At 43.7% G+C, this 19,459-nt stretch overlaps 1 protein-coding gene across 6 annotated transcripts; it reads left to right on the forward strand.

Annotated features, from left to right (window-relative positions):
• The first annotated feature begins 5,680 nt into the window (after window positions 1–5,680).
• ZKSCAN7 (zinc finger with KRAB and SCAN domains 7) lies at window positions 5,681–19,071 on the forward strand. 6 transcript variants are annotated; one of them, XM_073902838.1, is made up of 7 exons: window positions 5,681–5,989; window positions 6,277–6,358; window positions 7,722–8,253; window positions 11,183–11,339; window positions 12,843–12,934; window positions 13,165–13,375; window positions 15,233–19,071. In XM_073902838.1, exons 3-7 carry the CDS (start codon window positions 7,840–7,842, stop codon window positions 16,681–16,683), a joined length of 2,325 nt encoding a protein of 774 aa, XP_073758939.1. In that variant the 5' UTR covers window positions 5,681–5,989; window positions 6,277–6,358; window positions 7,722–7,839; the 3' UTR covers window positions 16,684–19,071. The 6 variants fall into 6 exon arrangements, with proteins under 6 accessions (XP_073758939.1, XP_073758931.1, XP_025740934.1 ...); XM_073902830.1 differs by having other exon boundaries at window positions 15,230–19,070; XM_025885149.2 differs by having other exon boundaries at window positions 13,249–13,375; window positions 15,233–19,069.
• Window positions 19,072–19,459: the final 388 nt, after the last annotated feature.

The raw sequence follows: 19,459 nt of genomic DNA on the forward strand, positions 1-19,459 counted from the left end.
GTGACTTAGAATGTGATCAATTCTGGAGAATGTTCCATGGGCGCTAGAGAAGAATGTGTATTCCGTTGTTTTGGGATGGAATATTCTGATATGTCTGTGAAGTCCATTTGGTCCAGTGTGTCATTTAAAGTCTTTATTTCCTTGTTGATCTTTTGCTTAGATGATCTGTCCATTTCAGTCAGGGAGGTGTCAAAGTCCCCCACTATTATTGTATTGTTGTCAATGTGTTTCTTCACTTTTGTTATTAATTGCCTTATATAATTCGGCTGCTCCCATGTTAGGGGCATAGATATTTACAATTGTTAGATCTTCTTGTTGGATAGACCCTTTAAGTAGGATATAGTGTCCTTTTTCGTCTCTTATTACAGTCTTTGTTTTAAAATCTAATTTGTCTGATATAAGGTTGCCACCCCAGCTTTCTTTTGGTTTCCATTAGCATGGTACATGGTTTTCCACCCCCTCAGTTTCAATCTGGGGGTGTCTTTGCATCTAAGATGAGTCTCTTGCAGACAGCATATTGATGGTTCTTGTTTTTTAATCCAATCTGATAGCCTGTGTCTTTTGATTGAGGCACTTAGCCCATTTACATTCAGGGTAACTATTGAAAGGTATCAATTTAGTGCCATTGTATTGCCTGTAAGGTGACTGTTACTGTATATTGTCTCTGATCCTTTCTGATCTATGCTGCTTTTAGGCTCTCTTTTGGCTTAGAGGACCTCTTTCAATATTTCTTGTAGGGCTGGTTTTGTGTTTGCAAATTCCTTTAGTTTTTGTTTGTCCTGGAAGCTTTTTATGTCTCCTTCTATTTTCAATGAGAGCCTAGCTGGATATAGTATTCTTGGCTGCATATTTTTCTCGTTTATTGCTCTGAAGATATCATGCCAGTCCTTTCTGGCCTTCCAGGTCTCTGTGGATAGGTCTGTTGCCAATCTAATATTTCTACCATTGTAGGTTACATACCTCTTCTCCCTAGCTGCTTTCAGGATTTTCTCTTTGTCTCTGAGACTCATAAGTTTTACTATTAGATGTTGGGGTGTTGACCTATTTTTATTGATTTTGAGAGGTGTTCTCTGGGCACAAAGATTTTATACATCAAAACTAGAAATCACATCACTGTTTTTCTTTTTTTAATATCCTACAGCTTCTAACAGGAAATAACCTGAACTGAAATAATGATTACCCCCTCCCGAAAATGTGTATCTCTTGACATTTGATCATGTTGTCGTCTCTCCCTTGACACCTGTCCAAATTCTACTTCAAGGCTCAATTCAATGCTATTCCCTTTGAGGCTGACTGTGATCCCTTTCAAAATCAATTCCTCCCTTGGCTCTCTGAACTTCTATTATATTGGGTATCACATACTGCTTTTTGCTAGTCACCCACATCTGCCTTGACATTTTCAAAGTTTACTCTTACTCCTCTATCTCCTTCCTAGAATCCAATGTTTCTTACATAGATGTCTTCCTTATGTTTGTATAGTTCTTATTAGGGCATGTCAAAAGTCACAACTTATCTCACTTAATCCTCCCAACTTGGGAGGTGTCAGCAAGCATGGATTGTTTTTTCCCATTTCACAAATGAAGAGACTTAAGACTCAGTGCCTACATAATTTGTTTAAGATCATAAATCCTAGATGGTAAGAGGCAGAGCTCAGGTCTGTCATACTTACAAGGCTGGAAAGAAATTCTAGTCTATGTTTGAGATGCTTCTGGAAGAACCTAGATTTCAAATCTGAGATCTAACAAGCCCAGAAATTGAAAGATTACAACTAACAGTGTCAAGTTTATTATTTCCAAGACCAAAATGGTGCTTTTGGAGAATCAAGTCACAGACATTGGTTCAGAAAGAAAGACATCTCTGGAATGAGAGGCAGATCTTGGCTCATATTGCTTTGTGGCCCCATTTCCCCACCTGTGAAATAAGAAGGTGGTGGCTAGACTACCAACTCTAAGGATCCTTCATGCAGTCCATGAGTCCTTGCTATCAACTCTGGTGGCTGAGACTTGTGGGTAGGATGGCCTGAAAATGCTCTTTCCACTTTGCAGATTTGCAGCAGGAAGGGCCAGAGGCTGAGCTGGAGGTCCAGTGAGAGGGTTAGGATTGCAATGACAGGCCCAGAGCAGGGATTTCACCAGAACAGAGTACAGGGGGGTATAGTGTCCACTCTCCTAAAACTACTGGGGTAGAGCCCCTGGGAAGGAAGCATGGTGAGTCAGGATGGTACTAGGTGTGGAGGCAGAGGCTAGCATTCCCACCAAACACTTTCGCTGATGCACTGGGGTCACCAGAAGGTGACCGCTCTCTGGGCCAGTCTCCCCATTTGTGTCACGAGTGAAGGTCAATACCAGCACCAACAATGGGCGGAGGCAGCCTGGGACCACAGCTCCCACTGCAGGGGTGGGATGTGGCACACACACCAGCACCATCCACCCCTGCCCAGCTGCCATCCCACTAGCAAGTGGCTTGGAAAGAGTCCTGAACTAAAGATGTGCCAGAACCAATTCCCTCATGGTCTTCAGGTCCCTGGAGCAACTTCCAGTTCTATCTAGGAAGCTCAGAGGCCGGCTTATTTCGTTGGTCTCTCTGCCTGGGATTGGCTTCCAGAGAGTAGGACTGAAGGTCCCTGAGGCTCAAAGCCAAAGAGAACAGTCCGTGCCCCTCCCCATCATGTCTAACTCGAAGCCATATTTTATTAGTGTCCCTGGCCCCTCTTGTGGTCATAACGGGCTGGAACACCATTAGCAGGAATAAATAGAGTAATAAAGAACAGGAATGAATGAGGTTTAGAGAAAGATAGCCTCTTAGGATAGAAAGAGGAGAGGACCTCTCTTGATTTGAATTCAAACTCTTCTTTGCTCTTTTCAGCCAGTAAAATGTTACCCAGCTAGCAGGACATTTGCCAAGTCTCACCTGCAAACTAATGATCCTGTCTTACTGAGGCATTGGGATTACAAAGCAGATAAGCAGATATAAGGGATGTCTCTGTCTCTTTCCCTCCAAGCCTCTCAATATAGCTGGCAGTCACAACCCAGACCTATGATTTTCTTTCCCTGATTAAAAAATCTTCCACAGCAACTCAGATCAAGGACCTATTGCTTAGAGGTTAGGCCAGGCACACCTGGGAAACAAAGGTGGCCTGACCTTTTCTTCCAGCCAAGAAGGCAGTTACTAAAACCAGCCAAGCTTGGAGTTTGTGCCTGGGGACTCAAATGTGAACCAGAGAGACATGGTATCAGCTCACATAGGGCTTACTCTACAGTGGGGGAGGCTGACAAGTAAACAATGTTAACAGAGTGTGACAAATAAGGACTGTGACAAATACAAATGAAGGGGCACCTAATCCAAGGAGAGAGATGGAATATAGAGAAGGCTTCCTGGAGAAGGAGGTTTCTCAGCTAAGTCTTGAAGAACAAGTAGAAGTTTTCAAGGTAATAGGAGAGTCTCTGCTCTTGGGCAACATCCACTCACATTCAAGCACAGTACCTGGGGGTTCCTGCCCATATTCTAGGGACCTACCTTATTTTTAAGGTGTATAAGAGTTCCTGGCTGTTGAAGAGGGGACTGTCCACACAGATGATGTCACAAGGTCTGAGCAGTTTGGGTGTGGTCTTTGTGGTCTCCTTAAATCAAAAGTTTGTTATTATTATTATTATTATTAATTATTATTACAAACAAATGGGTCAAAGATAGCAGGCCTTGGCTGTAATCTGGATACAGTGGATAAAGAAGTGGGAGGAAACATATTAGAAAACACCTATTATACCTACAATGTGCCAGGCACCATTCTAAATGCATTATATATATATTATCTCATCCAATCCTCATATTAATGCTATGATTTAGGTATTATTTTTATCTTTATTCTACAGATGAGGAAGTTGCAGCACAGAAAGGCCCAGTAACTTGGCCATGGTCACCCAGCCCATGGTATGACATCCAGGGTTCTAGTTTGGGTCCCTGGGTGAATGATAGTGCCTTTCATGGTGATGGGAACATGGGTGGAGCTTCAGAACTGATGGATGCTGCTTTAGGCAAATAGAATTTCTGTTAGCTCTCATACCAAAGCTAGTGTGATGGTTTCTCAGGGTGGTGTTCCCTCAGATCTCTTTGGCCCAAATGCAGGTGTCCCAAAAATGCTATATGGGAGGCATCATGTAGCATGTCTTTCCCACTGGGACTCAACCCAGTCATGATAGATCAGACCCATAGTGCTGGCCACAGAGGGACCTATGAAATTTAGACATACTGTCCTGATGAAGCCGGCCCTCACAGACAATGAAAGCCAACTGCCTGGGCATGAAACAGCTCTAAGGAATAAAAGAACTCAATCTTGTTTTCCAGATCTTGTCTCCTACATACTCCAAAGCAGCTAGAACTGCTGGACAACACATGATCAGGGAAACCTGAAAATTGGAGCTGACAGCATTTGGCCTAGCCTTAAGAGATTTCTTGCTTAAGAATCCTGAGTCTCTGAGGCCTTAATGAACCAATGGGCCACATCCAGTGCCAATGACAGGCAGAAGCTAGGATGAGATAGCCAAGACCTCCCTGTGAGGTTTCCAAATGTAGGGGGTGATCTTAATATCAGAAGGACACCCTTTCTTTCGGCTGAGTGGGCAAAGACTACTCCAAGAGACTTCCTTTAGAGCTTGTGAAAACTCTGCAAGTCTTCTGATGCCTTTATTTCTGTCCTGGCTTATGCAGGGAACTGAGGGACATGTCAGGTCCAGAGGTTGGCCCAGAACACCCTAGAGATATTGTTGATGCCTGGATACCCCAGGAGACTGTTACTTTGCAGCCTGTAAAAGACCTACCTTCTGGGCTACAAAAAACTACATAAGATACAGGTACTTCTATGGGAAAGTGGCTGATCTTATCCTCTGCCCTTCATCCATGGCCATTATATCTAGAGGTGTGGCTTCAGGGCCTGCTCAATCATGTTAGCAGCAGGGACCTGTTCACATCCTGCTTCTGTATGCAAATCATTCTTCCAGGTGAAGACCACCTGCATAGCTCCTGCCACCCAGATACTAGACAAGTGCATCTAGATTATGCTGTCCCCTTACCTTTCCACTTTTTTATCTGCTCCTCGGCACTCCATCGGGGCCTTTCCTTGGACAGCAGATTGCCAGTGCTTAACTTTAGGAAAGATTAACCACATCCATTGGCCAAAATATCAGTCACTGGGCCTGTTTCTTCATTAATAGGATGGAGATGCCTGTTCACTGAAACTCAGATTGGGTGAAAATGCCCTGGGCATCACATACAGTATACGCCAGGCCTTTTGCTATGTAGTGTCTGTATGTTACCCCTGTCGGCATTCATAGCCCTGTGAAGCGCACATTATGCTCTGCATTTTTCAGATGACAGAAACAGTCTCAGAAGTTGGGTGTATTTCCCAAGGTCAGCAGAAGGGGTAGGGGCAGAGCTGGGGTGCATATGGGTAGCTCAGACTGAACGGTCTGAGAGGGGCACATGCCCAGCCTGAAACCTCACTTTAGGCCCCGCCCCCTCTCCGTTCCGAGGTGGCCCGGCCTGGCCCGGGTGCAGGTTGTACTGGCTCCCGCAGTCCCGCTCTCCCTTCCGAGGGCGGGGAAGCGCGCGCCCACCTTCGCCACAGAGATTTCCGGGATCCTGGAGGGGCCGGAAGTGGTCCCTATTCTCTCTTCCGGCTCCGCCATTGTTTTCGCTTCCGCGGGCCACGGCTGTGTCCCGCACGCAGGGTCGCCGTGACTGTACCCCGGTGAGCGGAGCAGGGGCGGGAAGGGAGGTGCTGTCCGGGCCGGGGTCGCTGGATTGGAGCCGCGGCCGCCTGCAGCGACGCCGGCCCGGTACACGCTTTGCCTCCGCGGCCATTGGCGCGGCCCCTGTGAGCTCTGAAGCGGCCAGTTGTAGAGCCGCCTCTTTGTCCGGTACCCTTGACCAACTGTGCCTGGCCGGGAGCCCGGCACCTGCCGGTTACAGCGGAGAAAAAGGCAGACATGGCCAGGTGAGCTGGGCCGCAGAAGCCCTGGTTTAACGCAAAATGTAGATGGATATTTTCCCAGCCTTGCGCTGAGAGACAATACAAAGCATCAGAAGTGGGTCAGACACAGTCTTGAAATTAAAAACGTGAAGTGTCACTTGGAGACCCAAAAGTGCAGGTGAGATTAGCTGCTGAGCATTCGGAACTAGTAGGAAAATGATCAGAATTTTTTACAGGTGTGGTATCTCAGAGAAGCGTTAACAGATTGTTTTAAAGTTTTTTTTTGTTTTTTTGTTTTTTTTTTTTTACAGAAGTTGAAGGCTAGAGAGAAGTAGCTTACCGAGGGTACTGAGATGCATGGTGACTAGCATTGATGGCCTAGTTACCACTAAGGTACTGATTTTCAGAGTTTTACGGTATATAAACTGGATAAAAGTGTCTTCCCCCACTTCAGTATCAGCTAAATGAACCACATTGATTCGTTTACTAAAGGTGTATGTGTACACACACACAGAGTGTATATATACAAAGAAGACTGGAAACCAGCCCTGCCCTTGAGTCCTTACCCAAGTGGGGGAGACGGAAGTGTAAACCACAAACAGTGTGATAAGTGTTCTAGTAGAGGTTTGAATGAAAAAGGTACTGTGGGCTCTCTGAAGCAATAACCACACTTAAGCCTGGAGAGATCAGGAAGGTTTTCTAGTGGAGGTGGTTGAGTAGAAAAAGGTCTAGTATTGACTGACTCCATTTGGTGGCTGTCTAGTAAGAGGGTGTGAGTGGCGAGTTGTGCATAAACTAGTTAAAACAACAGTGTTTTAGTGAGAAGTACAGAGAAGGAGGCTACCAGCTTTCTTCCTGCATGGGGCAATCAGGAAAGCAAGCATTCAGGAAAAAATGGTATTTGTTTTGGGTCTTGACGGATGAGTGAGAGTTTGTCAAAAGTTGAAGAAAAATCCAAACAGGACAAGAGTATGTGTGGCTTCTAGCTGTGTCTTTAGAGCTTTAGTCCCAAAGTTTATTGTGCTTCTCTGTCACAATAGAGAAGAGTAGAAGAGCTTTGAGCATTCACTTCCAGCATAAGTTTACTTATAAATTAAATCTATGTATTGTTTTACAAATTTCAGTACACAGTATAAAACATAAATAGGAGATAAGTAACAACTTAGTGTGTTCTTAATATACCCTTTGGATCATCTTGCATATTCCTCATTTGGAGATTATTGCAGCTTCTCTAGCCTGGGTACCTGGGGAGAGTGGTATCGGGTGTGTCTAGAACAGGGCCCAAGGCCAGGTGGTGAAGGGCTGTGAATGCTAGGCATACACATTTAGGTTTTATCTTGTAGGTTATGGGAGCCACTGAAAGTTTAAGAAGGGAAGTCCCTTGGAGAGATGCTTAGAGACTTCCCTGGTTGTGCCTCCCTCCTTTTTTCCCTGGAGCTTTTTTTTTTTTTTTTTTTAAGATTTATTTATTTATTTATTAGAGAGAGAGAGAGAGAGAGCGAGCATGTGAACAGGGGAAGAGGCACTGGGAGAGGGAGAGAGTCCTAAGCAGACTCTGCACTAAGCACTGAGCCCTACATGGGGCTTGATCTCATGACCCTGACATTATGACCTGAGTGGAAACCAAGAGTCAGATGCTTAACTGACTGAGACACCCAGGCACCCCTGGAACTTTGGTTTTTAACTGTAGATAGTCTGTTGTCAGTCTGGGGCTGAACACTCTGGGACTCTGATTTCTCTCTTGATGTTTTTGTAGGTGACACCCCCATTGCCCTCTGTCCCCAACTCTGAAAACAGCTCCTGAGACCTGAATTACAGAGCATCATTTTAATTGGACAAACTGCAGCTGAAACAAGCTTCTCTTGGAGGTCACAATGGCCACCCAAGGCAGGGGAACTTTAGGCCTCCTCCCTAGGGGTGCTGTTCTCCAGAAACAGGAGGGGCGCCAGACCATGAAGCAGGAGCCAGGGAGCCAGACCTGGGGTCAGGGCTGCAGTCTCCAAAAGAACCACCCTCCTGTCTGTGAAATTTTCCGGCTGCACTTCAGGCAGTTATGTTACCATGAGATGTCTGGGCCACAGGAGGCACTGAGCCGGCTCCGGGAGCTCTGCCGCTGGTGGCTCATGCCAGAGGTACACACCAAGGAGCAGATCCTGGAGCTGCTGGTGCTGGAGCAGTTCCTGAGCATCCTGCCTGGGGAGCTCCAGACCTGGGTGCAGCTGCATCACCCTGAGAGTGGCGAGGAGGCTGTGGCTGTGGTGGAGGATTTTCAGAGACACCTAGGAGAGGTGAGCAGATGAGCCCAGAATGGCATATGGAACCCTTCTCTGGTGGTTGGATTAGCTTGGGATTAGTCATTCTCCGTTCCCTAGGCTCTAGGCTGGTTTACCCTTAGGATTCCTGAGCCAGTTCCATGGATAGTGAGCAAATAGTTTTGTGCTTCAAGTCATAAACAAAGATACAGTTCCCAGACAAACTCTGTTCATTGCTTTGTGAACTACTGTGTCGTGACCCTTGCTTCAACCTGGAGATCCACACAGTACTCCTGGCAGGTAGAGGATCTGCCCACTGGTGAGAATGGGGGAGTGTGGTAGGGAGTAGATTTTTGGGTATGTTGATAACATGGACCTTCATTTGAGAAGTTCTCATTAGTTACTTCCTTGGACTTCTCAGAGTCTGTTATCTCTCTTTCTGCATTTTAGGTTCTTTATGAGAGGTGACATTTCTGGGCCTCATAATCATTGGTTTCTTTTCTAACTTTCCGAACCCAACCAGGGTCTTTCTTTTTTTTTTTTCTTTAATTCTCATTTCGGTTTACCCTGTTTCCTAGGGTTCTCTCAAATTTAAAGCCAAGGTAATTCAAATTAGAGAAGAAGTTGGAGAGTCAGCTGTGTGATAACAGTGGAAAATCTGGCTTCTAGGACCACAGAGCTAACTAGCTCCATGACCACTTGTATCAGTCAGGGTGTAGCCAAAGAAGCAAAGCCAGTAGGAAATGATATATATTGTATATTTATATTTGTGTATATATCTATAGTTTTGCTACAGAGTGGTTTGAGTGATTATGAGGACTGGCAGTACAATTCGGAAATCTGTAGAGCAGGCCATCAGGAAAGGCCAGCTGGAACTCAGGCACAGGCTGAAGCTGTTATCTACATGCAGAATTACTTTTTCATGGAACTTCCAGCTCTGATTTTAAGGTTTTGTAACTGAATGAATCAGGCTCATCCTGATTGGGATGGGTCTTTGGACTCTATTTCTTACTCTGCCGTTATTGTCAGCTTAAGTTTTTTCTAATGTGGAAGACATGAGAATGGGACTGTCTTTCCTACCATAGGCTCAGAAAATGTATTTATGGCTAAATGAATAAACACACTTTTTCATGGCAGTTTGCCAGGAGAAGATTAAGGAATATCAGGGCAGATCAGATTCATTCTGCTCAGCAGGAGCGAGCATGTGTACTTTGGGGCTGGAGAGGGTTGTAGAGCAATCCCTGCAGGGCTGCAGAATCATGCAATTTGCAAAATGCTTTTATATCCTGTATCTTATTTCAGTTCCTAGCAGGCTTACAAAATATGCAGATAGTAATCATATCTCCATTTGACAAGTGATGCAAGCACAGAGAGATTAATTGACTCATCTCAGATGGCAGAATTAGTGAAAGTTCTCTTTGTCCATGAGATTTAACTGAAGTATGGTTATTGCTGATTACTACCAAGTGTGGGAATCAATTTTCTAGCTCCCTAGGTTCTAAGCCACTAGTTTTCCCCTAGTAGCTTGCTGTGGAGTGCCATCTTAGAATGAAAATTGGAACGGGGTTTTCTTGCCTTCAGAGAAAAGAAACTTTTCTTGGGAGTCTGAATCCTAAGTAATGAATGGGAACTGGACCAGCATTTAATTGTTGGTGAATTTCAAGGTTGTGTTATCATGATGCAGTTAAGTTCTATCTTCTTCCAATACCCACAGCAGCTGTATTTAAGAGCTGTAACTCCCATTTATAAGAACTGTCCAGTGGAGACTCCAGGGAGCCTCCTGTTTCTATCATTATGCTGGAGAGATACACAGTAAAGGAGAGAGTCCTCTCACATCTCAGCAGATGTAACCCAATGGGGCAAATCCAGAAGGATTTGTGAAGAAGTTATTTTCACCTTAGGGTGTACTGTGTACGTGGCAGTGCAAGCAAATGAGCCTATAAATGTGATTCATTTAGATGGTATTTTAGGTTTTCAGCTCCAAATGCTGGTGAAAAAATAACCATGAGATTGTGAGAGCTGGTTTGATGACAATAAGCAAGGGTTAGAAATACCTATCTCTGAGGTATTCTCAAGGTCTTTTAAAGATTGGTATTACCTGATCTTATTTGACTTTTTATATACCTTATTTTGGAGGGATAGTACATATTGAAAACTGGGTTTCCAGATAACTCTAAAAACTAGTAGTAAGTATCGAGAGAAAAAAAAAGTATCAAGAAACAATCAGCAAATTTTAACTGAACACCAACATTGGGCCAAGCATTGTTCTAGGAACAAGTGATCAAGACAAAGTTCTTACCCTCAAAAAGCTTTTATTTCATTGGGGGAGAAATAGACAATAAAGGCATAAATAAGATAATTTAAGGGTTAAGACATACAGAAAATGTTATCAGGTAATTTGAGATAGAATGACTACTACCCTTGCTTTGTCAGTGTGGTTAGGAATGGCTTCTCTGAGGAAGAAACACTTTTGTTGAGAGAAATTGGAAAAGCTCTCTTGAGGTTTGTCAGCCACTATTCTGGGCTGTTGCTTCTGCTGTCAGCCGCAGTAGCGTTATATGTGCATGTGTATGTATGTACACCTATCATTTTTTATTTTCTAGGTACTTCTGATTGGTCTTTTCTGTAGACTAAGGTCACAAGGAGTGTATAGAATTGCCGTCCTGGCTCCTTTTTCTAGATTGTTCTTCATGAGCAAATTTGTGTCTGAAGAATTGACAAAATGGAAGTGGTTATATAATCTGGTCTTCAGGCTCCTACCAAGAGGTTCAACAGAGGGATAGCAGGCAGGATTGCAAGCTATAGATCCTGTTTTGACAGTTTTTCCCCCAGTAGACTGTACTGGTGGGGCTGGAAGGACATTGGCTATTCTTTTCCTGGCTTCTTTTGGGGGTATTTCTAGAGGTTTTGGGTTCCATACCTTGAAGGATGCTCTTTTGAATCCAATTATAATTCTTGTCTCTAGGTTTCAGGTACTGTACAGAAACAGGAAATGCATTTGGAGGAGACAACAGCTCTGGGTACAACAGAAGAATCTCTTCCTACTTCACCCTTCAGTGAGGGTTCAGCCTCTGGAGGCTGCCTGGAGCCTCCTCATGACCTCCTCCCCAGTGGGCACTCTGGTACTCAACTCCCTAGTTCTGGCCTCAAATCCTGCCTCCTTTTTCTCCTCAAGTCTCCTTTCCTTTATTTCCCTCTAACCTACCCCATTGGAATCCCTCATTGCCCTGCCCTCAGTCTTCCTTTCCTAGTGACTTTATCTGTTACTTTTGCTTATTCTCCAATCATTCATGCATTTAGCAAGTTTTTGTCTAGCACATGTCATGGGTAAAGCACTGTTGGGGACCAGAGAGATACAGTACATAGTCACTACTTTCAAAGACCTTGTTACCTAGTTGGCAGAGAGTCAGTCAACTGCAAGAAGAGGTATCCTTGTAAGATACATTAAGTGATATCTGTTCCCAGGCATTTGATGCCATGAAAATGAGCAATATGGACATTGTGAACGGTGAGCAAAATCATTATGGGCAGGGTGGGTAGGGGAGGCTTCGTGGATGAGGTAACAGTGGGATGCAACAGTGAAAAATGGGGGAGCAAATTGAAGGGGGGAGAAAAGTGGTAGGCACCAGAGCAGAGGATATAAGCAGAAACTCTTAAGTGGGGGTTCCTTGCACCCCACTGAAATGGAATAAGGAAGAACTGTTTTGAGGAGTGTGGGGTCTATTAAACAGGGCCTAGCGATTGAGGCTAGGATAATTTTGATGAGTGGGGGTTGATGTGTTAGAAACGGTATTTTGGGAGAATTATTCTAATGCATGTGACCACTCTGGGGTGAATGGTGAGACCAGTCGTTGGAAGCCCCAGTAAGAGACCAGTGCCCAGAATGGATGTGAGGTGATCATTGCCTGAACAATATTGAGTGGAATAGAAATAGAGAGACAAGTGACACATTGTGCAGGAGGAAACCACGGGACAATGAAGAGGAAGGAGAATTAGGGGGTTTGGCCAATATTTGGATTCATTAACAGAACTTGGGCAGTCAGGAAAGCAAGTTGGTAAGAACGTCCATTTTTGACTGAATTTAAGGTGATGAGGGACACGCAAATAAAATGTCCAGTAGGCCACTAGAAGTCTGTAATAGGGGTCTAGAAGAGAGCTGGAACTGGGAAAGCGGCATTAGAGCATTGAGAGTCCGTGAGATCTCTGACAGAGAAAAAGGGACGCTCTGAGGCCGGAGCGCCTGCAGTGTCCATAATGAGAAGCCAAGAGAAGGAAGGGAAATCAGGAATGAGGGGCCAGAAACGTGAGGGGCAAATCAGGCTGGGCTGATGCTAGGGAAGCTATAGAGAAAGAAAGTGGGCAGAAGTATAGCTTCCTTCAGAGAGTTTGAAGCGAGTGAGGGTTGCGAGGAATGGCCAGTTCTCAGTTGGACCAGGGAACCCTCTGCACTCTCAGAATAACAGCTGCGTGGAAAATTCACAGCACAGTCAGATAATGCCTGTATGGAAGGGGGATGAGAGGCAGTGTGTGGAGCTGCCTGGGTTCTCTTGAACCCACTCACTGGGATACAGATCTTACTGGGGCCGAGGCAGGGTTTCTTCTCATAGCTCTCTTTCCTCCCTCAGGTCAGTGTGCTTCTCAGGTGCCTGTCCTTTCCCAAGCTGGGAAGTCAGGAGACCAGGCAGTGGCAACTGTGCTTCGGATGGTCAGGCCCCAGGTGAGCTGGACTCTGTCTTCCCTGAGTTCCCAAGTCTGTGGCCTGGGAAATAGCGCTCATCTCCAGGGCTCTGGCCGATTCTGAGATTAGTCCTGCGGTTTCCCTGCTTAATTGCTTCCTCTGGAATTGGGCCCTGCCTGCTGAGTTCATGGATTCTGTCTGGCCCTGGACTTGTCCTTTTAGATGTGTCATCCCAGCTTCTCTCCCTCCCTCACCCCTTTACCCACCAGGCCCCGACCTGGGCTCTTGGTACCCTGATGTGGCTGCCCTTCAGGCCGGGAATATCCCTGAGCAATAGAAGCTTGTCATTCCAGGGATCTGCAGCGTACCAGTTCCTGTCTGTGGACTATACTGAGAGGAAGTGGAAAGGTCCGGCCCTCAGTCAGAGAGCCGTGTACCGGAGCATCGTGCCGGAAAATTACTGCAGCATGGCCTCATTGGGTAATGATTCTGTTCCCTAGTAATACAGTGTGCATTCTTTTCTTTACATTTTCTTTGCTATATTCTTTTTTTTGTCAACTTTTTTATTATGAAAAGTTGCAAACATGAGATAAAGTAGGGAGAATACTCTAATGAACCTCTCTGCGCCCATCACTCAGCCTTAAGTTATCAACATTGTGTTTACTTCATTATTAATTGACCTAGGGTGGTTTGGTTAGAGTTTGTAGTTGTAAGGAATAGGGAGCCACTCACATTATTGTAAGTACTGAGCTGTGTTACTTACAATAAGGCTGAAGGAATGGAAACCCTGATCAAACCCGCCAGCTAGACCATCCTTTGGGAAACAGGGCCCTCAGCAACAACAGCAAATAATTTTTATGCCAGGGAATGTAATGCTCTTGCTCCCCGCATATCCGTTTTGTCCTCCCACTGCTACCCATTTTCTTCATTCTGTATCTTTTGTCCCCTCATAGCTGCTGCTTTATTAGACTTTCTGTTCCCACGTACTTTCTGCATGCTCTGGCTCCTAATGGGTTGGCTTCTCTCTGTGCCTCATTTCAGTTTAGAGCTCCTTCTTGTTTTAGTTTTCTTTATTTTGCCCTATTTCCAGCTCACATTTTACTTAGAGAGGGACTCCAAGGGTGGTTCAGCCTTTAAGTATCATCTCTGTTTGGGCAGAACTTTGCCCCTGTCCACAGCAGAGGTGTAGCATACAGAGAAGCTACACTTGGGCCTGGTGCCCTGGTCTAGTCAGTCATGGTCTGAGATGTATTGAGGCCAGTTACTTGGCACAAAGCATGGCTGCCTCAGCTTCCCCTTCGGGAAAGACTGAGGCAGGACAGCTTCCTGGAAAGAGGGGTTTTCAGGGCAGGTTCTCTGGTTGGCAAGTGTAGCACAGTAGCCAACTCTAGAGAGGGTGGGTGGGCTTAGGAGTCCAGGAGCCAGATATCTATGTCTCCCCTATACGCTGAAATGCCATATGATGGCCTGTGGCCCTGGTTAAGATATGATTAAGAGGAACCAACAGTTTTGTGTTTAAACATGACTGATTGCTTGCTACTTCCACCTATTCCAAATTCAAAAGGAAATACTCAACTGTTCAGTTTCCTAGGATTCCAGATTATCAAGATACCAAAGACATATTTTGATTCCTATTTCAAATTATCGATCCCTTTCTTAATTTTTATAGGAATGTAGTACTTGCAGTACTGACTTGTACCAGTCTAGTGCACCAGAGACTAGGGGAATCCTCACTTTTACAGCTCTGCTGTCCTTTCCAGTACTTTTCCGCAGCATTTCTGAACCTGTGACTTCTCTGAATCTTGTCACCGTCCTCACATATGAGAATCACTTTTTTGGTACGTTTTTTCCTAACTGTGTTTGCCCATACTGTTTCTCATATTTGATTTGAGGTATTTGCCTCTCCTTTCTCTCCCCAGTATCTTTACTGGGGACCATGGAACCATACAGTGTCATGGTTGGAAAGGACGTTAGAGTTCATCATTTTACTGAGTGACTTCTGTAAGATCACACCACCTTTACAGTCTGCGCTCTTGCCTTGCGGTTGCTCTTTTTAGTTGGACAATTAAGTGGAGAAATTAAGAGCTTCAGGACAGAGCTCTGTCCTGATAGCTCTTCTTCCATCCTCCCCCACTGACTGCCTTTGTCCTCTTTGTCTTTCTGTCCATGAAGAAAAGCTTGAGCTATTTCCCATCTTTCTCTTGTTCTTAATGTGTCATCTCTTAATGTGTCCCTTAATGTGAAGGTTTTTTCAGGTCCACAGACTCCTGATGATACTGTTTCATCAATAGGACAAGAAACAAATAAGAGTTGTTTTCTTCTTTCTTTTGGCAGCAGGTGAGACTAGGACGCGGCGTTCAGAGCTGCCTGCAAGGCAGGAAGTTTCTAAAGGACCGGCGTCATCTGATGGGACATCAGGAGGCCTCTGTGGAGTAGTTTCTGGGGAACCAGAGACAGGAGCTGCCTGTGAAGGTACTTTAGAGAAGCTGGAAGGGCAATCCTCAGATGAAGAAGGGAGCAGACTGGAAAGTGATTTCTTCAAAATAACACACGAGGATAAAGATAAATCCACAAAAGCTGGATGCGATGAATATAATGAACTTGGGAGACATCCAGATCTGTCCTCTAGTGCTGCAGCACATCAAGGAGTTCTGAAGGGACAGAAATTTTATCAATGTGATGAATGTGGTAAAGCTTTCAATCGGAGTTCACACCTCATTGGGCATCAGAGAATCCACACTGGAGAGAAACCCTATGAGTGTAATGAATGTGGTAAGACCTTCAGGCAGACTTCTCAGCTCATAGTTCATCTGAGAACCCACACAGGGGAAAAGCCCTATGAGTGCAGTGAGTGTGGAAAGACTTACCGACACAGCTCCCATCTTATTCAACACCAGAGACTCCATAATGGTGAGAAACCATATAAATGTAATGAATGTGCAAAAGCCTTCACTCAGAGTTCCCAACTGATTGACCACCAGAGAACCCATACTGGCGAGAAACCTTATGAATGCAATGAGTGTGGTGAGGCCTTCATACGTAGTAAAAGTCTTGTCCGGCATCAGGTGGTTCACACTGGTAAAAAACCTTACAAGTGTAGTGAGTGTGGGAAAGCTTTCTGTTCTAATAGAAATCTTATTGACCACCAGAGGATCCATACTGGGGAGAAGCCTTATGAGTGTAATGAATGTGGCAAGGCCTTCAGTCGGAGTAAATGTCTTGTTCGACATCAGAGCCTCCACACTGGGCAAAAACCATACAAATGTAGTGAATGTGGGAAAGCTTTCCATCAGAACTCTCAACTTGTTGACCATGAGCGAATTCATACTGGAGAAAAACCTTTTGAATGTAATGAGTGTGGTAAGGCATTCAGTCTGAGTAAATGCCTTATTCGACATCAGAGACTTCACACAGGTGAAAAGCCCTATAAATGCAATGAGTGTGGAAAATCCTTCAACCAAAACTCACACCTTATTATTCACCAGAGAATTCACACTGGTGAGAAGCCTTATGAATGTAATGAGTGTGGGAAGGTCTTCAGTTATAGCTCTAGTCTCATGGTACATCAGAGAACCCATACTGGGGAGAAACCCTATAAATGTAGTGACTGTGGGAAAGCCTTTAGTGACAGCTCACAGCTCATTGTGCACCAGAGAGTTCACACAGGAGAGAAACCCTATGAATGTATTGAGTGCGGGAAAGCCTTCAGTCAGCGTTCTACTTTTAATCATCACCAGCGAACTCACACTGGAGAGAAGCACTCAGGTGTGGCTCGCTCAGTTTCTTAAGATGTGATTTCCCAAGGAACTTTGGATTAAGCTTCTTTTTATAAGAAGGAACTCTTAAAACTGCTCATCAAAATGTACCAATCCCATGTTTTCTGGTGAGTCATGAATGTGGGAGAGTGGGAGTCACAGTGAAATCCTTTTCTGCTGTTATGGAAGTAAGGACTACACATTTCATGTACTTTTAAGTTTGTTTATTCTTTCGTTCATTCTTTTAAACTATTGAAAAATCTGACTCATTTCTCAGTTCTGCATCCCATTAATCAGACTGTGCTTTTCAAGGACAGAGATTATGTGTTTCTTATTCTACTCCGCCTCTACTTTACCAGTTACATAAGTCATATTGCAAGATGGATTCATTCTTTTCTTTCTCTTCACTAAGGCTCTCCCTATATAGTTTTTAAACTTCCACTCTAATTCAGGCCCTCATCACTTGTGTTCCCTACCTATAAAGCCTTTCTTTTCCTGTTGGCTAATGTATATCCCTTAGATTCTTCCACATCTCTCTCATTTCTGAAAGACCTTGAAATGCTCTTTCTTCCCTCTTAAACTTCTATTCATTTGACCTCAGTGCTTCCAATTAGTTGGTGCTACAGTGTGTAACTGTTACTAAATTACCTTGCCAATCATTCTGAACTTAACGTGTATGTGTATACTTTTATATCAACTTATTGTAGGCTCTTTAAGGCTAGGTATGGTATCTATTCTTTTAGCATATAGATAATAATTTTCATATAGTAGTTGTTTAATAAATAAATTTTTTAAACTCTGCTCGAAGTTGCACCATCCTTAAATTGGGTACAAGATCCCCGTCCCCACCCCAATCAGACTAGAGGCTTCTAAAGATGGAAGTGTATGTGTAGGATATCACACACAGGGGCCTCATTGATATCTTCTATGTGTATTCCTGGACATCTCACCTCTGTTACTTCATTGTTGGTTTCTGATAAATACTCTATTGTGTTTAGGAAATTTCCTTCTATTCCTGTTATTTATTTATTTATTTGTTTGTTTGTATTTTTAAGTAGGCTCCATGCGGGGCTTAAACTCATGACCATAGGATCAAGATTTGCATGCTCTACCAACTGAGCCAACCAGACGCCCCTCTATTTCTGTTTTTAGAAAAAGCAAGATAGTACAGTAGTTAAGAACACTGATTTTGTGCCTAGTACCCTAATTCAAACCCTGGCTCCACCACTTTTCTAGGTGTGTGGTCTGGGCAAGTTACTTAGCTTCTTTGTGTGTCAGTTCTTCTGTCTGTAAAGTAAAGCTGTGCTTGTTAGGATAAAATTAGTTCATAAATGTTAGGCATTTAGAACACTACTTGGCTCTTAGTACCCACTGTAGCAATTATTACTATACCTAGAGTTGCTAAGTTCTATCAAGTTTTTAAAAAAATCTATTGGTGTAATTTTATGGGTCATATCCTTTATTTTTGTAATTCACTTTTTTACAAGTTTCCAAATGATTGAAATTTCCTTGAAGTCCTGGAATAAAACCTGTTTGTGGTGATTTTTTTTTCTTCAGTAGAGAACTAAGTTGAATTTACTAAGGATTTCCTGGCTTTCCAAAATGTATTTGGAGAGTTTATTTCTCTTTTATTTTCTGAAAGAGTTTGCATAATGTGGGAATTATTCATTAAAGGGTAAAAGTAGTGGCCAGATCCTTTTTTGGGGAGGAGGGAATTGGGAGAGATGTATCCTTAGCAACATTTTTATTTCTTCAATGGTTGTACTCTTTAGGTTTCTCCCTCTGTGTAAATTTTGGTAATATATATCTAGAAATCATTTTTACTGGATTGTTAAACAGTGGCATAGAGGACTTGACTTTATTTTTAAAAGTCAGACTGAATTTATACCCAGGAGATAGTTCAAGTGGTCAAATATGATGGTAAAGGTGCTAGGAGCTGGACACTTACCCTTTTACCTCTTATGCACAGAAAGAAAATATTCCATAGCTATACTCTACATCCCCAACCCTAATTATTCAGCTTTTAAATCCAGTAGGAAAAGTCAAGAGATTATGGGTACTAAAAAGTTACTGAGTATTGTTCTACATTGGGAGACATTTCTGTCAAGGCATTAACCTCCTGGAGTGCTACAGAGGATACATTCATGAAAACCTCTAGGTGTTAGGGACAAATTGTGAGTAACCACAGGTTAGCTTTTGCTTCATGGAAAAAAAATATCCCCTGACCCTAATATTAGGACATGTTCTAGCCTGATGGGGCCTTGTGGAAGCATTTGTCCCAGCTGTGTACAGAGAAAGTATGTCAGCTGGCTCCAAGTAACTAATGGTGCCAGTATTTGACCTAGGGTAGGACAATGTAGATACTACTTACTGAACCACAATAATAGTCCCACTAATGTATGCACAGGACCAAGTAGGATGAGGAACAGACCCCCCTTTTAAGGCATGCGAATGAAACCATAGTAGGAAAGAAATGCATGATGACCTACCCCCTTTTCTGACCTGTTGGTCTTTCTCAACTTTTGCTTTGTCAGGAATTGTTGGCTGACTGAAAACAATGTCTTTCACCTTAGGTGGCCCAGTACGTAGACTTAAAAGTTTCTAAAGAATGAATGTACAGATGGCATTTTCTGATATCTTAACAGGCTTTTCCCCCAAATCCCTTCCTGTTGCATTGTCTTCTATATGGATGATGCATTTACAGTATATTCAGTTTCCTAACTTGGTGCCATATGGATTGTGGATGGAGATGCACAAAGCCAATAGTTATCCAAGATTTGGTTACAATTAGGTCATTGGACAAAGTAAT

The sequence above is a fragment of the Callorhinus ursinus genome, unplaced genomic scaffold, assembly GCF_003265705.2.
Source record: "Callorhinus ursinus isolate GAN/ISIS: 27379988/994484 unplaced genomic scaffold, GSC_fseal_2.0 scaffold1, whole genome shotgun sequence".
Classification (NCBI taxonomy): domain Eukaryota; kingdom Metazoa; phylum Chordata; class Mammalia; order Carnivora; family Otariidae; genus Callorhinus; species Callorhinus ursinus.

Coding starts and splice junctions, on each gene's coding strand:
- ZKSCAN7 (XM_073902830.1), top strand. CDS start 7,840: ATGGCCACCCAAGGCAGGGGAACTTTAGGCCTCCTCCCTAGGGGTGCT. Junction 8,254..11,182: donor TTCAGAGACACCTAGGAGAG/GTGAGCAGATGA, acceptor TCTTGTCTCTAG/GTTTCAGGTACTGTACAGAA. Junction 13,376..15,229: donor CTGCAGCATGGCCTCATTGG/GTAATGATTCTG, acceptor TTCTTTTGGCAG/CAGGTGAGACTAGGACGCGG.